The sequence below is a fragment of the Panthera onca genome, chromosome D3, assembly GCF_046562875.1.
Source record: "Panthera onca isolate mPanOnc1 chromosome D3, mPanOnc1 haplotype 2, whole genome shotgun sequence".
NCBI lineage: Eukaryota > Metazoa > Chordata > Mammalia > Carnivora > Felidae > Panthera > Panthera onca.
Window position 1 is genome coordinate 38,262,255 of NC_138350.1, and position 16,444 is coordinate 38,278,698.

The 16,444-nt window shown below is 41.6% G+C and overlaps 1 protein-coding gene across 2 annotated transcripts in view; it reads left to right on the top strand.

The window, feature by feature from the left end:
* AKAIN1 (A-kinase anchor inhibitor 1) overlaps positions 1-13,591 on the top strand; it is a 90,939-nt gene extending 77,348 nt beyond the window's left edge. The window contains exon 3 of one of the 2 annotated variants that reach the window (XR_014135878.1): positions 10,536-10,649. Coding sequence is in view for 1 of the 2 variants with exons in the window: in XM_060613339.3 (XP_060469322.1) it covers positions 10,536-10,729 (194 nt within the window). In the remaining variant the exon portion in view is untranslated. Of the gene's footprint in view, positions 1-10,535 lie in introns of both variants that reach the window. The other variant, XM_060613339.3, reaches the window with a different exon arrangement.
* The last annotated feature ends 2,853 nt before the right edge of the window (positions 13,592-16,444 follow it).

Genomic DNA, 16,444 nt, shown 5'->3' on the forward strand with positions numbered 1-16,444 from the left:
ATTACTGTGGATAGCTGGTGTTGAGAGCTGGTAAATGAGACCCTCCCTGTTTGTTGTTCTTTTCCGAAATTACCTTTGTTTGGGCCGACCTACTCAAGTTTGATTTCTGGTTTAAAATTGTCTTTTCCTTTTCAGGTTTTATTGGCACTGTTCCTGATGGCTTTCCTAAAAATAACACATTGCAGCCCAGTAATCAGCTAAATTATGTTCTAAAATAATGAGGTAGCTCTACAAGGTAAAAAGCTTTCTAGGACACTGAGTCAGTGAGTCACATGTCTGTCCTGCCCTCAGAGGCCAGGGAAAGAATTCTCTTTTTTTTCCCAGTGGCCTTTCCAAATTCAGTCTGTATTTCTAGGCCTGCCCCAAACCCTGTCTGTGGCCCAACACCTCCCAGCCTGCCAGGACCTGTAGCACCTGGCCGGCCCATTTTCCTAGGCATTGTCTCTGGTGTCCCCTTTCCCCCCTGGGCACCGGGACACCGAGGCTGCCTTCAGTTCCCCACAGGGCCCCGCTCCACACATGTGGGGGAATTTCCACCTGGGTTTCATCCATCTTCCTGCCTGACATGTTCTTCCCTTCCTGCTCCTGCTACCTTCCTTTCATCGGTGAATACCTTGTTAACTCCAAACTTCCCTTCCCCGGGGCATCCTTCCCTGACCTCAGACTAGATCAGTTTCTCTTACAGTGGGCTCCCTGGGCCCCTTTATGGCACGTACCCCAGTGCAAAATTATAAACCCGTTTGATTGTTTCATCAACCCTTGACTCTTCCAGTATATTGTAAACTCCAGTAAAGCAGGATCCATGACTATTTTGCTCAACATTTTAGTCTCTTATCCCTAATCTAGTGTTTGCCATATAGGAAGTGCTCCATAATTCTTTTAGGAATGAATGCATGCATGAATGAAACGCTTTGGCCTAGTGGCCTCTGTTACTTTCCACAGGACCCTGCATACAGATATTCAATAAATAACTTTATTTCATCATCTTTTTAAAAAAATTTTTTTAAATGTTCATTTATTTCTGAGACAGAGAGAGACAGAGCACGAGTGGGGGAAGGGCAGAGAGAGAGAGAGAGAGGGAGACACAGAATCGGAAGCAGGCTCCAGGCTCTGAGCTGTCAGCACAGAGCCAGACGCAAGGCTCGAACCCACCAACCGTGAGATCATGACCTGAGCCGAAGTCGGTGGCTCAACTGACTGAGCCACCCAGGCGCCCCTATCTCATCATCTTCTATAGAACATTTCAATAAAAAGCTCTGTGTAGTTTATGGCAGTAGCTCGCCACATTACAAAATGACCGGCCTGGCCACTGCAGGCACAGTCAGGGGTGTTTCTTAATGCCCTGTACTTGATTTAATGTGGGTGATGGCGGAGATAGTGGGGCATCACTCAAATATGGCTTAGAAGTGTCCTGTACCTGCGAATACCTGTCTTGCCTTCTGTATCTCAACGCCAGCTTTTAGAAACTCTAAAACGTTCCTTCTGATTTGGTTGGAGTACATAGGAAAGCAGCATCGGTTTGGGGGTGTTAGCAGCAAGCTGGAAACCCAGAGGCTGTGACTTTCCATTGCTCGGAAGTCATATAACTTTGGCTTGCTCGGTGGTAAAGCAGGGCAGCCAGGACAACTTTGTTAGCAGTTGGCATAAATGAGTGAGAGCTAACATCTGGTCCTTCATGGAAAATTCCTGTACTTAGAGCTGGAAAATAGACTATCATTCCATTAATAAAGGGACCCGAATTAGTTCTTGTTCTCTGTGTTCCACAAGCTAGTCATTGATGAATGATAATGCTGTCTTTATAGTCTCAAGCAATCGGAGGGAAAGATAAAAAATGTGCTCCACGGTCCCCATCAGGGCACTGTGCATTTTGGAGAGTGTGGGCAGGCTGTGGTGATGGAGCCCTAGCCTGCCCTGACAGGGACTTCTGTAATTTGCATACTTAGTGAGAAAAGACCAGAGATAGAGACGCTGCTTATGGATACAACGTCTGCCACACTCTCCGCGTGATCGAAGGAAAATCACGAATCAGGTTCTGCCTCGAAACGGGAACACTCGACCTTTTCTAAAACACAACCCCACTGGAATATAATAGGGTTAATGTAATAGAGGCCAGTCGCACATAGGTCGTTAGAGAGAAAAAATTGTGAATTTTTACCAGGAGGATCTTCCTCTGGTCATTAGAAGCATGGTTTTAATGGATATAAATACAGAATTAAGACCAATTATTAGCCACTTGCGTCGAGTTCCCGACACCTTCCACTGAGGAACAGAGGAGGGCTTCTGAGCTCAGTGTCATCTGTGGAAGACTGGTCCTCAGGGAGTGGGCTGGGTGTCACAGGGACGCATGACTATGGGGATGCCTGTGTGTGTGTGTGTGTGTGTGTGTGTGTGTGTGTGTGTGTGTGTGCATGTGGGTGGGTAATGATTTGCGGTGGAAAGACACTGAAGACAAATTTAGTTACATCACATTCTTGACTTGGGTGTGTTTATATTGGGCATTTAGAGTTTAAAGCTAATTAAATCGATTCATCATCTTTTGTGAAATACCCGAATGATTTTGTAAACGCTAATTAGGATAGAGGACATTTGCATCATTTAAAATTAGGCAATTGGCCATGTACAACATGTAGGTGATTCATTAATTTCAAGTAAATGTGATGCATGTAAGTAAATGGCAAGACTGAGGATTTCTCTGGTTGGTTCTGCCTTCTGTGGGGTTGGAAGGCACTTTTTCATGCTGCATTTTTATTACGGGTCTCTGCCAGGATGTTCTCAAATGCCACATCCTTTCAAGTGGATTCCATAGATGCACCAATCAGTTTTTACATCGGACGAAGCCAATTGTGTGAGTGCGGGCTGTGCCCTCGGCACCTTACCCAGGTGGGGGGCCTAGGTGGTTCCTTCCTCCTACGCAGATGTGTTCTCACCACTGATCCAAACTGTGAGGCCACAGCTGATGGGGCCAGAATGAGCCACGGGCATTCGATCAACGGCTGGCCTAGGAGGAGGTGGCCTCGCATGAAAGTCCTTGTTTTCAGGGATAGTGTAGTAGGCTGAGTCTTTCAGTATCTTTCTCAGGAACTTCAACTGAAGATATGTGAAGAATCAGGCAGTTACAGGTAGAACTTTAGCCAAAATGCCCTCAGAAAGAAGGCAGTGTGTAAAATCATGAAGCCCTACAAGTAGTGATGAATAAGCAGAAACAGGGGTAAGTAAATGCCATGAAGTCAGGGAGACTCCAGAAGAAAAGGAGAGCTGTTGGCTGGAAGCAGCTGAGGGAGAGTTGAAACTATCAAATGGCAGAGAATGATCTAGATAGTCCAGTTACTAGAGATATACTGGATGATTCCAATTTCTGAACTGTAATGTGAGACTCAGCCAAAAATTTTCATGATGTCTGGTTAGGACGCGTGTATCCCAATAGTAATCACACTCCCCAAGAGACCTCCAAACTTAAGGTAACAGAAGAGTATCTTTCCTTGCGCGCCAAAGAGCCTACTACACGGTACACACCTGTGGTTTCCCTAACTCCTTCTTTTCTTTCAGTTTTATTGAGATAGAATTGACATAGGTCACTGTAAAGGTTGAAGGTGTACAGGACAATGACTTGACTGCCATGTATTGTGCAGTAATTACCATCCATCATCTCATATAGATGCAAGGAAAGAAAAGAAAAAACTTTTTTCTATTTACTTAATTGTCTTTTAAGTGGAAGTTTGTTCCTTTCAACCCCCTTCCTCCAACACCCCTATCCTCTTTCCCCCACCTCTGGTAACCACAATTCTGATCTTTTCCCTACAAGTTTGGTCTTTCTTCTTCCTTTCTTTCTCTTTCTTTTTTCTTTCTCTTTCTTTTTTCTTTCTCTTTCTTTTTTATTTCTTTTCCTTCTTTTCTTTCTTTCTTTCTTTCTTTCTTTTTCCTTTTTCTTTCTTTTTTCTTTCTTTTCTTTCTTTCTTTTCTTTCTTTCTTTCTTTCTTTCTTTCTCACATCTAAGTGAGATCATACAGTATTTGTCTTTCTCTGTCTAACTTAGTTCACTTAGTACAATGCCCTCACGTCTATCTATGTTGTCACAAATGGCAGGGTATTTCTCTTTCGTATACTGTGTATACATACCCCACATTTTCTTTATCCAGTTCATCTTTGATGGACACTTAAGTTGTTTCCACGTCTTGGCTAATATAAATTCTGCTGCAATGAACATGGGGGTCCAGATATCTTTCAAGATAGTGATTTTGTTTCTTTTGGTGAAATACCCAGAAGTGGAGTTGTTGGATCATAGGATAATTCTATTTTTAGTTTTTTTAAGTTTATTTATTTATTTTGAGAGAGAGAGAGAGAGAGAGAGAGAGAGCAAGCAAGCATGAGTGGGGGAGAGGCAGAGAAAGAGGGATAGAAAATCCCAAGCAGGCTCTGCACTGTGAGAACAGAGCCTTATGTGGGACTCAAACTTTCGAACTGGGAGATCATGACCTCAGCCGAAATAAAAAATCAGACGCTTAACTGACTGAGCCACCCAGCACCCCCTATTTTCAATATTTGGAGCAACTTTCATACTGTTTTCTACAGTGGGTGCACCAATTTACATTCCCACCAACTGTGCCCAGGGGCTCCCTTTTCTCCACATCCTCACCAGCATTTGTCTCTTAGCTTTTTGATGCTCATTATTCTAACAGATATGAGGTGATATCTCATTGTATTTTTAATTCCTACTTCCCTAATGATTACTAACGAGCACCTTTTCATGTAGCTGTTGACCATTTGTATATCTTCTTTGGAAAAATGTCTATTTAGGTCCTTTGCCCATTTTAATTAGATTATTTTTTGTTGTTACAGAGTTGTATAAGTTTTTTTAAAATGTATTTTGGATAGTAACTTTTTCAGATATGTTATTTGCAAATATTTTCTTCCCTTTTTGTAGAATATCTTTTTAAAAAAATGTTTTTCACTTTAAAAATTATATTAAATGTTTATTTATTTTATGAACGAGAGGGAGAGAGTAGGGGAGGGGCAAAGAGAGAGGGAGAGAGAATCCCATGAAGGCTCCACACTGTCAGCACAGAGCCCGATGCAGGGCTCGAACTCATGAACCATGAGATCGTGACCTGAGCCCAAATTAAAAGTTGGATGCTTAACTGACTGAGCCACCCAGGCGCCCCTGCCTTTTCATTTATTGATCATTCTTTTTGTTGTGTGGAAGCTTTTTTGTTTGAGGTAGTCCCATTTGTTTTTAATTTTGTTGCTTGTGTTTTAGGTGCCTTATCCCCAAACTTGTTGCCGAGATTCATTCCAAGGAGTTTTCTTCATATTTTCTTTTAGGAGTTTTATGGTTTCAGGTCTTCAAGTCTTTAGTCCATTTTGAGTTAATTTTTGTGACTAGTATAAGAGAGTTTCATTTTTACATGTAAGTATCCAATTTCTCCAGCACCATTTACTGAACATACTGGCTTTTCTCCTGAAAAGTATTGAGTATTCTTTGCTCCCCTGTCTGATATTAGTTGACCACACATACATGGGTTTATTTCTTGGCCCGCAATCTGTGCCATTGGTCTGTATGTCTGTTTTGGTGCCAGTACCATACTGTTTTGATCATTGTAGCTTTATAATATAGCTTGAAATCAGGAAGTGTGATGCCTCTTGCTTTTTCTTTCTCAGGATTGTTTTGGCTATTTGGGGTCTTTTGGGTGCTTTATATAATTTTTTTTTTAATTTTGCTGTTATTGTCTAAGTGCTCTGCATGGCTTTTAGCCTCATTTTTGTTCCCCACTTTTCCCGTTCCAGCTAGTTGCCACTTTGTCCCATACTCTTCACTACAGATATTCATGACCCAGAGCAAAGTGGTGATGAGGGCCACGAGGGTCACCAACCTTGCAGGTCACCAAAGGGATACTCTAGACACAGCACGGCATGGGCTGCCTTTGACTTTTTAATCAATTTATCTTCATAATGGATAGAAGAAGATGTGATGATTTAGCTCAGATATTAGGTCGCAGCTAAATTTAGGGTAGAATCTCTCTCTCTCTCCTATTAAGGAATCAACTTCCTCTTATCCTTAGATTCGCCCTTCCGCCATCCAAAGACAGAAGAATAGCTGTATAGCAGGGACGTTTTTGAGTTAGCACATATGTAGTTTGGCTAAGAAACTCTTTCCAGGAGCCAACATGAACCTTTTAAACTATTCTGTTTGTCTACACACTTATGCTCTGTAGTGATAGTGGACAGAGCTGCGTGAGTATCATATTTGACTTGCCATAAATATGTACTCTTCCTCTTCGAATTAGCCTTGGCCACTGCACAGAAGTAACTTCAAAAACCTGTAATTGCCTCTTTGTTTTAGCATTAGAACGTCCTTGAGTTTCGGTATGGCGTGTGGCTGCCCAGTTTGCACCTATATTTCCTACCTAGCCTCCCATGTGGCTAGGTGTGGCCGTGTGACTCAGTTTCCCCCAATGACATGTGAGCAGAGTGATGTTTGCAACTTATATGATTACTCTTTTAAAGGAAATCATCTTGGGGCACCTGCGTGTCTCAGTCAGTTGAGCGTCTGACTTTGGCTCAGGTCATGATCTCTCAGTTCGTGGGTTAGAGCCCAGTGTCGGGCTCTGTGCTAACAGCTTGGAGCCTAGAGCTTGCTTTGGATTCTGTGTCTCCTTCTTTCTGCCCCTCCCCGCTCATGCTCTCTCTCTCTCTCTCTTTCAAAAATGAATAAACATTAAAAAAATTTTGTTAAAGGAAATCATCTTTATCAACCTCCATTTTCTCTTTTGCTATCTTCCAGTCCCAGATGGGATATTGGTTAACCAGCTCTACTCATGCAGATGAGGTCAATATAGTAGGAAATGGCAGAGCAGGAAGATAGAAGCATGTTGACCCCTTAGATAACCTGGTGGAGCAGAGCCGCCTACACATTGGAGTACCTCTGGACTGATGCACGAGAGAGCAATAAATATCTTTCTTGTGTGAGTTTTCTCGTGCATTTTTGAGTTTCTTTGTTACAAAGGCCAAGTCTATGCCCTAACCAATACACAATGGTGGCCACTAAGTACTCAGGAGCCAGACGGGGGTGCTGAGTAAGTGTCATGTCACACACATTGTAGCATTTGATGCCTTCTCTGCTTAGTCTGGTGTAGATTTCTCATTTTATTCTGGGTATTTGTTTGTTTTGAGGGGAGAGAGGGGAGGATTGTCCCTTTGTTTTGAATAGATTCATCTTACCTTGTTTACTAGACTCTAAATCCCTCAGGAAATAGTGCTAGTGACACAAATGCTGCTGAATAAATGACAACTATCTGTCTCAAGGGATAAGAGCTGCTTGGTCTTCCGGAATGACTCCGTATTCTCTTATGTGACATCCTTTTCCTGGGTGTATCAATTCTGTTGTTAATGAATCAATTCTGGTGAATGCCCCCCCCCCCCCCCCCCCCCCAGTTTTCAATCCGTTTTCATAGCAGCAGCATATGCGAATACAGGAAACATCTGAAATGATGATTTTGAATGAGGAATGATGCCCATTCTATTTATCACTGTAAATATAAGCAGGTGGAATTAAAAATTCTCATGATTGCACTTTAGTCAAATGTTCGATTCATGATCATTCTGCCATGCATGAGTTAGTAATACATTTGCTGCATAATAAAAGAAAGTTCAAGACAACAGTGAATCAAATAAGATACATATATTTTTTCTAACATGAAAGAGGCCTGGAGATGGGCAGCCAAGGGATGATATGTGGCTCTTGGTCATTGAGTTTTCAGGCTCCTTCTAACTTGTCTTTGCAAATCCCTGAAAATGGTTTCCATTCTGAAGATTCCCTCATGGTTAGCAAAAACCCCTGTGGTGATAGCCAGTGTGTCAGAGTCGCAGGCAGTGGGATGAGGGGAGGGCAAAGGGCCTTTATCTGCCTATTTCCTTTTAAAGACCTTTTTTAGAATTTTTACTAAATGAACTTTCACCTCATTGGTCAGAACTTCGCCAGGCCCAGTTACACAGCTGCCCAAATAAAATCAAGGTTTTGTATTGTTTTTAACTAAGGATGAAGGGGAAGCATCAATGATGGGTAGACTGCCTGCCTTATAATTAGAAAATTCTCACTAACTAGACCAGGGGTTGGCAAACCATGGCCTGTGGGCCAAATCTGGCCTGCAGCCTACTTTTCGTAAGTAACGAGTTATTGAAACAAAACCATGTGCGTTCATTTATACATTGTCTAGAGCTGATTTAATGCTACCAAAAGCAGAGCTGAGTAGTAGTCACAGACATGGTATGGCCTACAAGTCTAAAATATTTCCCATCTGGTCCTGTTGAACAAGTTTTCCAACCCCTGTTCTAGAACATGGAGGACAGATTCTGGTACATAAATGACCTCATTCCTCGGGAGGCTATTAGAGGAGCAGGGCTGAACCTATTATAGATTCAGTAATAATCTATTCTCCAGCCCCGGTGAAATTAAGTCTACTAGGCATACATTTGGTCGCAAGTAGCATAAAACCTGACTAATAGCGGATTCAACAAAGAAGCGTTTATTCATCTCACATACGAAGAAGTCCGGAAGTACAAGGTCGAGGGCTGGTGTGGATTCTGAATAATGCTTTCAAAACTAGACTCCTTTTCTTCCCTCAGCCGTGGCCAGAATGTTGGCTTTCATCTCCTTGCTTATTGGAGGTTGCCCGTGGTACCTAAAGGCATTATGTCTGCGTCCTGCATAGGAAGAAGGAGTAAGTGTCAAAGGCCAAAAGGGGCATGAGTCTGTCCCTTTCCACAAACTTTCCCGCGGGTTCTCATCGGCCACAACTCTATTCTCATGACAACTGCCAGCAGCAGAGCATTCTGGGATGGTGAGAACATACATTGGACTCATGAGTGGGGCGAACAAATGGAGATCCTGTTGGAAAGGGAGACAGTAGCAGTATGTCTGTACAGGGCTCCTCACAATTAACTGGGCCACTCTCGCACCTCGTTATGGTCTCATCTTTCTTTCTTTCCTTTTTTTTTTTAAATTTATTTAATTTGTTTTATTTTTTAATTCTCCATACTTTATTTTATTTATTTATTTTTATTAATTTATTTTTTAAATTTACATCCAAGTTAGCTAGCATATAGTGCAACAGTGATTTCAGGAGTAGATTCCTTAGTGCCCCTTACCCATTTAGCCCATCCCCCCTCCCTCGACCCCTCCCGCAATCCTCTGTTTGTTCTCCATATTTAAGAGTCCTTCTGTTTTGTCCCCCTCCCTGTTTTTATATTATTTTTGCTTCCCTTCCCTTATGTTCATGTGTTTTGTCTCTTAAAGTCCTCATAATACCCTCTAGTTCCATCCATGTAGTTGCAAATGGCAAGATTTATTCTTTTTGATTGCTGAGTAATATTCCACTGTGTGTGTGTGTGTGTGTGTGTACCACATCTTCTTTATCCATTCATCCATCGATGGACATTTGGGCTCTTTCCATACTTTGGCTCTATTGTTGCTAGTGCTGCTATAAACATTGGGGTGCATGTGTCCCTTCGAAACAGCACACCTGTATCCCTTGGATAAATGCCTAGTAGTGCAATTGCTGGGCCCTAGGGTAGTTCTATTTTTAGTTTTTTGAGGAACCTCCATATTGTTTTCCAGAGTGGCTACACCAGCTTGCATTCCCACCAACAGTGCAACAGAGATCCTCTTTCTCCACATCCTCGCCAACATCTGTTGTCTGAGTTGTTAATGTTAGCCATTCTGACAGGTGTGAGGTCTCATTGGGGTTTTGATTTGTATTTCCATGATGATGGGTGATGTTGAGCATTTTTTTCATGTGTCGGTTGGCCATCTGAATGTCTTCGTTGAAGAAGTGTCTATTTGTGTCTTTCTTTGGCCCATTTCTTCACTGGGTTATTTGGCTTTTGGGTATTGAGTTTGATAAGTTCTTTATAGATTTTGGATACTAACACTTTATCTGATATGGCATTTGCAAATATCTTCTCCTATTCCGTTGGCTGCCTTTCAGTTTGCTGATTGTTTCCTTCACTGTGCAGAGCTTTTTATTTTGATAAGGTCCCAATAGTTTATTTTTGCTTTTGTTTCCCTTGCCTCCAGAGATATGTTGAGTAAGAAGTTGCTGCGGCCAAGGTCAAGGAGCTTTTTGCCTGCTTTCTCCTCGAGGATTTTGATGGCTTCCTGCCTTATGTTTAGGTCTTTCATCCATTTTGAGTTTATTTTTGTGTGTAGTGTAAGAAAGTGGTCCAGGTTCATTCTTGTGCATGTCTCTGTCCAGTGTTCCCAGCACCACTTGCTGAAGAGACTGTCTTTATTCCATTGGATATTCTTTCCTGCTTTGTCAGAGATTAGTTGTCCATAGGTTTGTGGGTCCATTTCTGGGTTCTCTATTCTGTTCCACTGATCTGAGTGTCTGTTTTCGTGCCAGTACCGTACTGTCTTGATGATTACAGCTTTGTACTACAGCTTGAAGTCCAGTGGTCTCACCTTTCCTGCATGCCCCTTCCTATAACAGCTCCTGAAATTAATTTTGTTCTTTTTACCTCCCTTACATACTCTTTGCTAGGTGAGAAACCTGGAAATGAGCCTGAAGAGGTGAAGCTGCAGAAAGCCAGCAAACAGATCGTGCAGAATGTCATCCTGCAAGCTGTTCAGCAAGTGTCCCAGGAGAGCCGGCAGAGGGAAGACAGAACCGGTGACAACCAGGGCAACTTCCAGCTGGGCGTGGGGGAATTAACCAAGAAGCACGAAAAGAAGTAACACAGTGGATCTGGCTCTTGTCATATGCCTGGTTACCAGCCTTCCTCTTAGTATAGGATGCGTTGCCAAAACGTTGCCAGTAAAGCAAACCAAAGTGTCGTCAGCACCTAGCAGTAGAATGAATTCGTGCTAGTCCTTGGCTGAGAAGCACTGTTTTGAAAAAGTGCATTAGAAGATTCTGTTTATATTAAGGCAGTGCCTCTGAAACATAGCAGGGCCAAATACAACACTGTAATTGCAAAAGTAGTTTTGCAACACAATTTATTTTTAAGGTTCTTTTTTTTCTAAAGATTCTGTCTTGTTTGTTTACTTTCGCCCTTGATGCATCTTTCTGTGAATCTAAGCAACAATCCTTTTTGCTGAAAAACTGAGTGCAGTACTGTGTCCTTTATAATATTTTAAAAAGACATGCTGGAGAAGTGAAGGAATGGAGTTTGTCACCTTCAAATATGGAATTAAAGGCTTCACTGAGTTCAGGTCTCAGATCCAATTGAGCAAAGGCAAATTTTACGGCTTAGTCCCTCAGGTCTTACAAGGCATATATTTATATTACTTTTTAAAAAGGAGGAGTTTAACTTTTCAAGAACTCAGTTTCTTGGTCTCAGTTCTCTCAAGTGTTTGATACGGGGTGTTTACCCTCTGTGCAGAAATCCTTGGGAAATAGAGATTTCTTTTTCCATGTCAAACTAAGACAAGTGATAGATCTGTATGCATGCCTTGCCCATGACTCTGTTTTTTAGCAGCCCTGTGAAGAGCAACTAGACCCACAGATTCCATGCTGGGGATACACTAGGGTCTGATTATGGGGTGCAGTGTCCTTGGACAGAGCTGTGGGGCTTTATAAATACTATGTCGTCATCGGGCTACACATTTGCAATAGTACCTTACTAGTGGGAGCCTTTCTTTTCCCCTCCACAAATTAAAATTACATTGTTGAGTTATAAAAATCATGCACATCAGGAATAAATACCCCTGCAAATGGGAAAAGCATTTTTCAGCTCTCCGAAGCGTGGCAATACAGTGGGAACAATAAAGTAACTGTTTTGGGCAATGCAGTATAGAGATCTACGTGTGTATGAAAAAAGTCATCTTCATTGCCATAGTATGACTTCTGCTCCACTCCCATGTGGATAATGCACATCTCTCTGAAGTCATTAGAACCCCATAGTCTGGGTTTCACCACAGTCACTGAGTTGGTGCTACTGAGGACAGAGAGAGAATTTGACCTTTAGTAAGAAATCCTTTGGCTTTAGAATATCGATGTCTACGTTTAATAGTTTTTTAAAAAGCCAGTATTAGCATATATGGTATGACTGATATTAAGATCTACTTAGAGAATTCCAGTATGCTACACTTTCCAGAATGGATACTATTGATGATAGTAAATGAATGAAACCAATCTCTTATCAACTGTTGGGCTATCTCATATGATGCACAGGTGGAATAAATTCACAGGGAGAATGGCAATGAGAGGGAGCAGAGGGGGTTAAAATTTAAATGTGATTTATTCATAAATATTTTTTGTGTCATGAACTCATGACAATTGAAGAAGGAGTTTAAGTTGATCTGAAGTCATATAATTGATATATAATTGTACAGTGTACTTAATGGGAATGAAGGGATTAAGGGAAATTATTCGGAAGGATCTATAATAAAAAAATAAACCCAATGCTTGTAGTTTGCAAGTGATCTGGCACCATGTCTACTGAGATGTCTGGGCATAACCACCCCTGGACCTCGCTGTCATTATCGTGTGGCAGACACAGAAATGTATCATCTTTCCTCTCTGGTGTGTCTGTGCTAACCCAGTGGGGATCTTTGAGAACATCTGATTAACCTCTGTATCTAAATATTATTTGTAAATAAAACATACCCAGCTTTGAAATATGTTGTCATTGTAAGCCAAGTTTCCTACACCCTACTGTTGGGCTCATTTCATCTGTGGATCTCACATTCATATGGGACCATGAGGCACCCCAAGTTTACCAAACCCCTAGATGTCATGACCCCAAGAGTGCTCCTTCCATGGGCCTTTACTGTAAGTCTGTGGGGTGGTGGTTCCTGAGGTTTGGGCAGAAAAGGACCAGTGGTAAGAAGTGACCCTTTGATCTCAGGAAGTGAAGGTGAGTGGATCCGGAGAGTTGAATGTCTTTCATTATCTTTCTGAGATGGAACATCTACAAGGAGGAACAGAGATATCGATGAATTCTTGGAAGAAGAAAACAAAGTTAAGCAATCCCTGCCCTCCGTAGATCGGTGCCGTATTGGCAGAATCCTAAGAAAGCTCAGCCGTAAAAATAAACCCATCTGTCAAACTCTTGCCGATCTCTGTCAGTATAAAGTTATTGGCTTTGAAAGGAGCCTATGGATCCTCACGTGGCATAGGATTAAGGTGGGCTTCCACTTGCTTATTGTCATAAGCCAGCACGCCGCTTTTGGTTTTGGGAATTTTATCTTCTTGGTTTACGACATGGTAAAGCTTACATGGGCCTCCCAGCTCTGTGTGATCAGCCATTCATCTTTTACTTTGCCTGTCTCTGGAGTGGACCAAAGAGAAAAGTCCTTTTATGTGGCTTTTCTGTATTAATCTATGCAGTGTGAACAGTATAAATAGATTCAAAAAAACATACTGCTTCCTGGGCTTTATCTTTATTTTTATTCTCTCTCTTTTTGAGCTGCTTTGTATTCTCTTATGGTGTATTATCTTATTTCAGGTTACAAAAAAATGAATGGACCATTTAAAAATAAACATTGTTATTTATGCCAATCAGGAATGAATATCTGTTTTCAAGGTGTTAAGGTCTCTGTGAAAAAAATGTTAAAAAAAGGAAAATTTGAATTTATCCACTGTAACAGCCATTCCAATAAAATACAATAGAGAATAAAGTCTCTGAGAAACCTGGTAACTATTATAACTACTATTGTACCCCAAAAGGTCAAAGACTAAACACTTGAGCAAATTCTTCAGTTCACGTAAGGAGAATGTGGAAACCACAATAATATCTTTTCTCTTGAATGTGAGAAAGTGTGCTGAAATCTATTAGTGCACATTCATTCATTTTTCTCATTGCCACAACCTTGCAATACGTTGCATCTGGGAAGATCTCAGTCTCCTTTTGTAGATAAAGTCACACTGAGTCTCAGAGAGGTTAAGTATATCCTAAGTGAGGAATAGTAGGTACTGTTGGGCACAGGAGTACATGAACCACTGATCCTGACCACGGGGAGCATATGAATTAGCTAGGGAGCTTAAGAAATATAAATTCGGGAGACATCTATGTTAAGATCAAAGACTAAAACTCCCTTTTAGAATACCTTTCTAGCCAGACATGTAACAAAAATAGTAAAGGGCCCCAAAAATCATCATCAATAGAAAAAGTTCAATGCCATTAGCATCAAAAAGTGGTGGCTAGGGAAAGAAAAAGGAAACTGCAGAGGGAACAAAATAGACCACCCTAGAGCGTGGTGACTTCACTTTACTCCTCAGAGCCACCGTGGTGGGTCCACGGAATCCTGCCCCACTTGAGGAGAGAGATGAATGCCATGGGTGACTTTGTAGTTCGTTGACCAAGGCGTAGAGGAAATGGCTCTTAGGAGGAAACGGGAAAAATAGGAGAAGGTGTTTCTCTCACAAAGAAGGGACAACCTTGCCTTAAAGAAATGAAGAAAGAAAGAAAAAGAAACACGCATAATCAAAATAATCCCCTCGTCATGTTCTAGGAAAATGGATGCGAAATGTTCAATATGAGTACTTGCAGAGTAGGAGAAAAATCCTTGACATTTCTACAGGAAATATTCAGAGCAATATTCAATAACTTAAGGAAGAAAAGGCTACAAGGTAGATCTGAAAAGGAAAGTATGAAGTAAGGGTATTATTCCTAGCCAAGATGTCACTCAAGAATAAAGGCAAGAATAGATAAACAAACAAATCTGTTTTGTTTGTTTTTAATTTGAGAGAGAGAGTGAAAGCACCCACGTGAGTTGGGGAGAGGGGCAGAGGGAGAGAAAAAGAGAATCCCAAGCAGGCTCCACACTCAGTGCAGAGTCCGACACAGGGCACAATCCCATGACCCTGGGATCAAGAGTCAGATGTTCAACTGACTGAGCCACCCAGGCCCCTCTCCAGCCGTCTGTCTCAAAGTTTCCTGGTGCTCAAGGGCCCTTCTTGAAAAAACTGGCCATGAACTTTGTCAAACGAAAAGTTAAAATAGAGTTTAGCAATGTCACTTTACTACAGGAAAGGGTGAGGAGCAGTGCCTTCGCTTAAATATCAAGTAAATATCGCACAGTTGTGAAAATCAGGCCATAGAAAAGACCGTAAATTGTTAGATCTTGACAGTATGAAAATATAACAAAAATCGTGAGGTGGGACAAGGGAAATGACATCATACTAATGACTTCATCTGTCAGAGAAAAGAGAATTGATCTGATCTTAAGTTGAATGATCTAGTTAAAAACCCAATGCTACAAAATTCTTAATTGATTTCATAATTCCTTTTCTTAACCTTAGAGGAATGTATTAGAAAATAATATATTATGATAAAGATGTATTTGAAGCTAACAATACCTTTAGTTTCATTTAGGTTCTTTTTCTTTCATTAAGTAAAAAAAATAAGTGATATATATATATATATATTTTGTATATACATTGCTTATCTCATATCTATCATTATCTATTTATCATCTATTGAAATTCCTTAATGCCATACGTGACCGCTATTGGGTCATTCTTCCACTGAAGCTAAACAGGAAGATTCTAGCAGCTTGTGAAGACCCAGGGTGATCTTACTATTGAGAAAAGTAATTCCTTTAATCATTAGATGTAGGCCACATAGATGTCCCACAGTCTAAGTAATAAAATGAAGAAAAGAATAGCTTTATTCCTATGGCGTTTTTCAATTTTTATTTTAAAAAAATTAAAAAAAATTTTTTTTAATCTTTATTTATTTTTGAGAGAGTGAGAACAGGGGAGGAACAGAGAGAGAGGGAGACACAGAATCGGAACCAGGCTCCAGGCTCTGAGCTGTCAGCACAGAGCCCGACATGGGACTTGAACCTACGAACCGTGAGATCATGACCTGAGCCGAAGTCGGACACTTAACCGACTGAGCCACCTAGGTGCCCCTAATAATTTTTTTTGATGTTTTTATTTATTTTTGAGGCAGAGAGAAAGCGCGAGCTGCGGAGGGGTGGAGAGAGAAAGGGAGACAGATCTGAAGCGGGCTCCCCGCTGACAGTAGAGAGCCCAATACAGGGCTCGAACTCACAAACTGTGAGATCACGCCCTGAGCCAAAGTCAGATGCTTAGCCTACTGAGCCACCCTCAGGTGCCCCTGGTTTTCTCTTTTTAAAGCAAGTTGCTGTTGTAAACAGATGCCTACCTGATTTCTACTTAACCGATTAACCAGTGCTTTTCCTACATGTCTTACACTTGTGTCTAAGAATCCAGGTTCTTGAATGCTCCACTAATTGAGATACGTGTCCAGCTGACGCTGGTGGTGGCCATCCGTACGCTCTCAGCATTTGCCATTTCCCTGTGCACAGATGACTTCTTAGTGCAAATCGCTGTCACTCTTTGCGTGTGGGCTTTTTCTGGCTGGCTATAGCTGTGTGCTCAGTCCACGCAGGGGCAGCTGGAGGTATGGGGGATCCACTGCCCCCCCCCCCCAGCAGCCCTCTTATGATGATAGCTGGGAGCTGGTGCATATGTAGCCC